This window comes from Aptenodytes forsteri, unplaced genomic scaffold, assembly GCF_000699145.1.
Source record: "Aptenodytes forsteri isolate BGI_AS27 unplaced genomic scaffold, ASM69914v1 Scaffold83, whole genome shotgun sequence".
NCBI classification, from domain to species: Eukaryota; Metazoa; Chordata; class Aves; order Sphenisciformes; family Spheniscidae; genus Aptenodytes; species Aptenodytes forsteri.
The window spans coordinates 6557113-6565379 of NW_008795371.1; the positions used below are offsets into that span (position 1 = coordinate 6557113).

At 51.3% G+C, this 8267-nt stretch overlaps 1 protein-coding gene across 1 annotated transcript in view; it reads left to right on the forward strand.

Moving 5' to 3' along the window:
* The window catches only part of IGDCC3 (immunoglobulin superfamily DCC subclass member 3), a 112804-nt gene extending 106035 nt beyond the window's left edge, over positions 1 to 6769 (forward strand). The window contains exons 10-14 of the mRNA XM_009280489.2: positions 3726 to 3914; positions 4188 to 4292; positions 5399 to 5537; positions 6122 to 6329; positions 6439 to 6769. Of these exons, the coding sequence (XP_009278764.2) occupies positions 3726 to 3914; positions 4188 to 4292; positions 5399 to 5537; positions 6122 to 6329; positions 6439 to 6591 (794 nt within the window). The 3' untranslated portion in view covers positions 6592 to 6769. The remainder of the gene's footprint in view (positions 1 to 3725; positions 3915 to 4187; positions 4293 to 5398; positions 5538 to 6121; positions 6330 to 6438) is intronic.
* Positions 6770 to 8267: the final 1498 nt, after the last annotated feature.

Genomic DNA, 8267 nt, shown 5'->3' on the forward strand with positions numbered 1-8267 from the left:
TCCTTTAAAAAAGGCTTGTCCTGTGTAACGAAGCTTCAGCAGTTAGCTCCATGTTCAGGATGGACAAGCTGGCCTGGTTAAGATCACTCAACCCCAGCTTGTGTTTGCCTTGTAGGAAGATAAAAAGAGATTTAAAAGCCCCAGTTCTGGCTTGATTTGTTTGCTTTGCTTTACTCGGGTGTCTGTTGCCTTCTGCTCACAGAGGAGAGAGCAGGTCAAAGAGCCAGGATCCAGTGGCTTTTGTCACCAAATCAAGGTTTCACTGCAGATTTGCCTCTTCTCACAGCCCAGTTGTTTCACCCCGTGCCTTCCCGAGGTGCACCCGAGAGCTGTGACTCCCCTGGGCTTGGGCAGCCCCTGGGTCTGTGCTAAACCCCTCGGAAAGGGATGGGATTTCCCCGACACGCCATGTCTCGGCATTGTCATGCCGGCTCAGCATGACACACATGAGATGTGCACAGAGATGTGCGTGAAGCCCTGTGGTGGCAGGACCCACCGTGTCACCACGCTGCCGTGTCCTGCCTTGCGTGGAAAGGACACGGCGGGTGAATCTGCCAGCCAGGGACAGCTCGGCAGAGCCGGGGCAGTGCTTGTCGGAGTGGCCAGCAGAGATGCTGCCAGCTGGAGACTGGTCTGAATGACCATGTTATACTCGTATTGTCTGGAGTAGGAGTACGGTGAAGGTACTGAGGAGCAGGGCTGCTTTCGGCTTGGGGAGGTCAGCTTTTCAGGGCTAGGAATATGCTGAGAATGCGCTTGGCTGAAGCTTCCAGCGCTTTCTCGAAGTGCGGTGCTCCTTCCTTTGTGCCAGTGGTAATTTTGGATGCAAAGTAGAAGCGAAGACTCCGTAGAGAAACTACCCAAGTGAACCTTGTCCTCCATAAACCTCTGTCACTAGGAAGGTCCTCTTGTCTCCTCCCTGTTGTTCTCCTTTATGCCATTTCACAAATGCTGTGGTATTTTAAATCTCAAACTCTCTCCGCTTCATTAAGCAGCACACACTCCTTGTTCTTGTCTTTTAATGCTTTTTAGGGTTTTCTCCAGGACTTTTTGACATTTCTCTAGGATGAAGACTGTTCCTTTAGTCATCTTCGGCTAAAGACACCTTCAAGAAGAAAGTTGAAATGACCTGGGGAAAATTCCAAACAGCACGGAAGAGGAAAACAAGTATCCCAGCCCTTAGCATGAGGGAGATGCCTCACTTACAGTAGATCCATATTATGTCTTATATATACTTCTGTGAAGCACCTATACACTGGTGTGTGTACATATATTTATACACACACGCAGATATACTCCATCTGTATACACTTATTTGTGTAATAACATTATAAACAGCACATGCATTCTGCGAGTGCATACATATAATCAATATTATACATATATATACTCAAAGTTTGAATAAATACTATATATTCCATACTTTGAAGGACAGATATTCTTGTGGTTTTTATTAAATGTAAGGCTCTGCAACCATAAAATAAAGCCAACTCTTCGCAAATCAGGATGGCCCACATCAGTGTTTCTTTGTCCATGGGATAATGCGATTTCCCTTTCTGTGGCGTTTTCACCCATGATTTGGAAAATGATGCTTTAAGCAAAAGTCCAACTTCTCAGAGGGGGGATCCAGACAATTCCTAATTTTGCCCTAAAGGGAACTGGGAGACTTAGAAAAAAAGAGTATTTAATTGGATCGCAAAAATATGCAGCCTTGGGAAGAATGGTACATTCTGGTATAAATAGAATTTACTCTGTGTTTTGCACCCAGAAATCGCTAAGCACAGCCTTCCCATCAATGAACTCAGAATAAATCCTAGCAAGAAGTACTTCAACCCATTTTTTCCCATTGGCAGCACTCAGACAGGATGGGATCTCATTAACCTGACGGAGGACAGCTCCTCTCTGAGTCCACATGGAGATGCTCGCCGGTCAGCAGGGACTTGTTCCTCTCCCCACGCTTATTCAGAGGGCATCAGGCAAAGCCCCTGCAACCTGAAGGAGGGCATCACTTTGGGAAGAGACAGGATTGCCCAGACCCTCCTGCTCACCAGGAGAGGTGTCTTTCCTTCCCCTAGATCTCATCATGGGAAAGCTTGAGCTCTCAGTGCCTGGGAAAAGGCAAACTGTTGTGCTGTGCAGTTTTGCCTTTACTATTAAATGGAGGAAGTGCCCTTTTTAGCTCTCGTCAGTCTTAGATTGACACAGCCATGTTTCATCCGCTTTTCACCATCGCTCACTAAATGGCTGTGCTGAACTCTGCCAAAGGACGCCGTCAAGGCCAGGTTTGCACTGCTCATCCTTTAGAGGCCCTTTGGGGAAAAACAAGACAAAAAGCAGCATTGGTCCAATGCAAGCCCAGCAATCCTTGTATTTGGGGATATCTGAGCTTATAATCATGTGGGATTGGAAAAATAGCTCTGCCTCAAAGCCTGGAGGCTGCTGGAGAAGCAGGGCTGTTGTTCTGCTCGGTGCTTTTGCTGCAGGGTTTAGCCGAGCTCGCTGCCTGGTAGAGCAGTGCCCGAAAACCCTTCTCCCTCCCCATGCTGGAGCAGAGCCCTGGGCAGGGCAGAGCCTGCAGTGCCTGGTGCTTTGCACCTTCTGAATGGTGCCAAAGGCTGGGGAACTGATGGAAGCATTTGGCCTGGGGGTGTTTTGTGGAAATGAGGTGAAAAAAATCATCAGAGAAATGTCCTGCTGAGACACATCTCTGCGTTGGTGTGATCAGCGTATGAGAAAGGGAGGGAGAGGGGAAGGAAGAGGCTTGGGGGAAACGTGGTCCTGTGTGCCCCAGCGCTGCACAGGGCTCTGGACCAGGTTTTGTGCAGAACCAGCTTTGGAAAACCCAGATATCTGCATCACAAGAAAACTGGCTTTGGTTTGCAAATCTTTGCCTCTCAGCCCAGGCTGATGGGGCCGGGCAGCTTTCCGGGGACCTGGGGATGAAACGGCTGTGACCTCCCGCTGCAGCACACCCCGAGAATGAGGGCAGGGTTTTGGGGCATTGACTGGAGCAAAAAGCGTCCTGGTGGACTTTGAATCAGGCCTCAGTGACACCAGGCAGCAGCAGGGACATCTTCCCAGCTAAACCCCCGTGCGCCCCTAAGGCCAGGTAAGTGCCTGCCTACCAAAACAAGCCAGCCACAGCTGTGCAGGGATCTCAGGCTGCTCAGGTATTTAGGGCTGTTAATGAAGATGTCCCGGTTCTCTCCTAAGTCCCCAGCACAGAATCACAAACCTCCCTCCTAAAGCCGATGGGGAGAGCAAGTGCCTGTGCACCCTGCAAGCCAGTGCAGGTACCTAGCATGCTTTTAAGATGGATGTCTCCAGCTCCATTCCTTCTGGTTCCTTCCTCCCTGGGGGATTAATCACTCTGAAAGGTCCTCACTACCCTCAGGGCGAGGGCAGAAAAGTGGAATTTGGGAATGCATTGCCAAAGTTGCTGCATTCCTGCCCTGACCCAAGGGGCTGAGCATCAGATTGCAACCGGAGTGTAAAAGTAGCCTCTTTGCTTGCTGAACCAAGCAGAGGAAACCCTTGGAAACTCCTACAGCTCCCTGAAGAAGTTCAAAGCTGTTAAACCAGAATCTGGTCTGATCTGATTTTTCTCAATCTCGTCTAGCGTGTTGTTTGGTGCAATGACCGCAGGGAAAGGCTGCTGGGGAATTTGTCATCACGCAGACTAAAAAAAACACATACAACCCACTGTCTTTCTCTCTCTCTTTCAGTCCCAGCCATGCCATCCCTCTTTATTAAAGTCATTAACAGCACCGCCGTCCAGGCTACGTGGGAGCCCTCCATCAAACTGGGCCAGCACGAAGGCTTCAAGCTGTATTACCGCAAGGTCCACCTCTCCCAGTACACAGGTCCAGTGCTGCTGCCCAGCAACGTAACAGCGTACAACATTACCCACCTGGGTGAGTATGGTGACAGCTTGATCCACATCCCCTCCTGGCCCTGGGAGAGCCTGTTGTGATGGGAGAGCTCAGATGTGTTGCACAGCCACTAAGTAGGAGATGCTGCAGCTCTCCCCCAGGTTTTTGGGGTGCTTTCACAGTAGCAGGTACTTGTTTGCAATATCTTGTGTGTATTTGGTGAGAAAGATGTGCGTTTCCTAAATAAGCATTGCTCGGGGAGATAACGCTAATGATGAAGGTTGAAATTCCCTTCTTGTGTCTCCTTCGAAACAGATGCGTCGGTGGTGTATGAAGTCAAGCTCCTCGCCTATAACCAGCACGGGGATGGAAATTCAACTGTCCGCTTCGTGTCCTTGAGGGAAACTGTGGAGAGGACAGGTGAGATGGGACGTCCGTCTCGGTGGTGGTTTGTGAAAACTGCTTTGCAGGAAGGTGGCGAGGCCAGACACATCCCCCAGACACCCGCGGCTCTACCCCACCATCTCATTTTCAGCCACTCATTTATTTTCAGCATCACAAATAATGATGAAGGAAAACTGTGGGGCTGGGACCACCTGGTGCTGGTAGGAGTGGCTTCTCTGCCACGTGGCTTGTACCATCCCCGTTGGCCTTCATTAGCATTAGCGAGCTGACACCCCTTCACAGCATAGTTCAACCTGGTGACTTTTTCATCAGGGGGGAGAGGACAAACCAAATGTTCCTGTAATTGCCAGTTTTGTCCCCTAAGCTCGAGCTAGAGATGAGGCCATGAACATGAACAAACCCCCATGCATAAACTAAGAGCTGCTGTCCTCGGGTGGGACATGGTGCACCGAGCATCTCCGCTCTCCTGGATATTTTGACCTTCACTGGTGCCAGGAAGGGAGGACGCATGGCTTTGGAAAGGAGAAGGTCTGCAGAGCATGAGCACTGCATTATGTGGCAGAAAAGGGGAAATCTCTAGAGGGAATCTCTAACTGATCACACCTTTCATATTCATCTATGTGTAAAAAACATCCTGCTGCTCTTGGAAGCCTTTTAAGCCTTCCAGTGGGAATACCTTCAAGAGACAGTTATTACTCCTCTGTCTGTGTTGGAGTAAATACTAATCTCGTTGGCATCTGCCCACTCGTGCTTTCCATCAGGCGTCAGCCTGCTCTGGCGTGGTGGCCGCCTCTTACCCCAGACACAGGGTTTTGTAAAAATTAACATCAGAGTCTTTTTTATTCATTAATTGTGTCTAATAACAGCAGGCCGGGTAATGGGGCTGGCTCTCTACGGACCTTCCAGTCATGTGCTTGCTGTGACTGCCTTCCTGGGGTACCAGGAGCAGGGGAGCTGCTTTGGCAGGCAGTGACACCCCGGCCACCCACCCCGCTCTCCTCTTCCCCGTACATGGCTCCCAGCACTGCCCAGGCTCCAGCTGTTGCTCTGGGCTCCCCAAAAGCTGGAGGAGCAATAGGAAAACAGCACCATTGACTCCCTCTCCCCCTTTCTTCTGGCAGTGCTGAATCCCCCTTGCGACTGCATGAAGGACGAGCAGAACAATAAAACCTCAACAACCGGCATCATCATTGGGATCCACATTGGTGTCACGTGCATCATATTCTGCGTCCTCTTTCTCATGTTTGGGTACAGAGGAAGGTACGAATTGCTCGCGCCATTGCTCACGAGGGGCGGGGGGCCCTAATGCCATGTGGGGATCCCCCTCTGGGGGCAGACACCCACAGAGGAAGGTACGAATTGCTCGCGCCATTGCTCACGAGGGGCGGGGGTCCCTAATGCCATGTGGGTATCCCTGCGGGGGGCTCACACCCCCAGTACGATGACGGGCTGTTTCCCATGCACATCTCAGGATGCGCATACCGCAGCGTGCGATTGCGCAGCCCGGCTCCTGTGAACGCCAGGTGCTGTTTGCAGCACGGCTCCTGCCTCCCTCCCAGGCACCCCGACCCAGCAGGCTTCTCTGAATACACCCCATCAGCTCCAGTCCCCATCGAGGGACCTGGTACTGCCCTGGAGCATCACTATTTCTGCTCTGGCAAGCCCTGATCCTCCCTGTAAACCGAAAGCCCGTTCACAGTGAGGGGAAGAGACGTGACTTTACAGGAGGGATTTAAGGAGTGAAGGAACGTAGCACAGGGATAAGGCAGACTCAGGCTTGGGGGAAGGAAGCAGGGGAGGAACTGGCTTTGCTCACCCTCAGGCTCCATCTCTTTATTTTTCAGGCTGCTGATGTGCAAAAATGTGCAGGAGCAGCTGTCAACCCCGCAGATCCCCAGGAGCCAGCGGAGCGCCACGGGCCTCATCCTGAATGGGGCCGCTCGCAGGGACAGGGATGACCGGGACTTGAATGGAAAGCAGCTGGATATGAATGAGCTGGAGAGGTTATTCCCAGCATCCCTGTCCCAGGAGCAGCAGGATAAGGGAATAACGGTAAGTCCAGTGGGACGGGAGCACACCTGGGAAATGGAGACACGGCTGCGTGTCTAAGAGCATTGGTGACCTGCCACCATCATTGCATTGTCCCCTTCTCTCTTGCCAGTCGGCTCACAGCCCGCCAGCCACCCACGACGACACCCAGATATCCACACTCCCTCTGGATGAGTTCAGCATCATCGAGGAGCAGCCAGACCCCCTCCCAAAAAGCCCCCGCAGTGGCAGCCCTGCAGCTCCGGCTCCCGACCCCGCTCAATGAAGGATAAAACTGCCAAGACTCGAACCCTCTTGTAGGAGTTGCCAGAAACCAAACCCACGGCTGGTGATGTCTTTACAACGAGTCGTCAATCTCAGGTCAATTGAAGATTTCTACAGTCTGATTGTTATTTTTTTGTTTTGCTTTATTTTTTTATATATATATAAATATATAGATATGTATACAGCCTTTTGGAAACTTTGTGAAGTTTATCTTTCTGACCTCTCTCGGGCCCCTCGGTGCATTTTTTCCGATGATGGCTTTATTGAGACTGGTCACGATGGATTTTCCCCGCAGCTGCTAAGTAAAAGACTCCTTGGCAGAGTTTGGCAAACTCTCCCGTCTCTGACAGACTGGGGATACAGTGGAGCCTCCTTCTCTTGGCATCCCAGACTTTCTCCTGATCAGCAGCTTTAGGACTACTTTTCGGATCTATTTTTTATTTCCAGAAGACTGGATTTGGAGAAATCCTTCTAACTTGACTCCAAAAATCGAGGCCCAGGAAGGCCGTCTCTCCATGGATTTGATGATTTTGTACACTTTCGCTATTTCTCAGGATACTTTTTTTGCTGATTGACTCGAAATAATATGAAAAAAAGAAAAAAAAATGATAAAAAAAAGAGTGTGTGTGTCAAAGGATGCCTGCCTGAGGGCTACTGAAAGACTTGGACAGACAACCCGAGTGAACTCAGAACCTACCTCAACCGGAATGAATGTCTTCTGGGAAGCAGAAATACCTGCGTCTTCCTTCATGTTCAAAAAACAAGTAGCGTAGCACTTGGTCAGTACAAGCTTGGTCCTACCTCAGCAGTCACGCTCTGTACCTGCCGCCTTGGTGGTTTTGTTGTCGTCGTTCCCATGTAAAGCACTTCCAAACCTTGAAAGCAATGTTCTACCTCAAGCGTGATAGAAACTCGCGCGCGCGTGTGTGTGTGTGTCCTCTCCTCTCCCCCAATTCCTGCCTCTCCCACCCAGCCCCACACGAAGCAAGATGCTTCACCAGTGTTATGAGCTTTACTTTTAGGCATGTAGCGGGGCTCCGGTTTGATTTTTGTGTGGCGGAGATTCGTATCATGGTTTTTTTACTTTAAAGACTGTTGGGGCCATCACAGGCACGCAGTTCGATGCCCCGTGGCTCGCTGGCACTGTTGCTCTTGCAGGGCCAAATTCAGCTCTGGTGGTGGCTGCCTTGGTCCATCCTGGGTGTATTCAGGATACGGCTCCCCAAGGCTGATTCCCCTCAGGATGATTTATGGCATGTGCCAGCACGAGCAGCGTAACGCACCCCTGGGAGGTGGGAACCCAGTTGTCACCATCTTGCCCCTTCAAAGCCCACCCTGCCATCAGGAGCACCTATGAGGAAACCCTGAAACAGCACTTCCCAAACCCCTTGAGATGCTACTGAGCTGCTGCCAGCTCCTCCAGCATATTTCCAGCGAGCAGGGGCTCATCCCCAGGCAGGCAGGCACAGCCAAAGCACGAGCTGAGCCAAAAAGGGCTCGCTTCCTTGGGGGGGGAGGAGGGGAGGAGGGCTCCCGGGCAGCGATGCAGAGGGGGGCCCTGTGCTGGAGGCTGCTGGGGGCTGTCAGCAGCCACCCCTTCCCCATACCCGGGGTGGGCAGAGGAGCTCCTGACACCAAAGAGAGGGTTTGTGCGTGACCCTGCCCCTCCAGGGACCA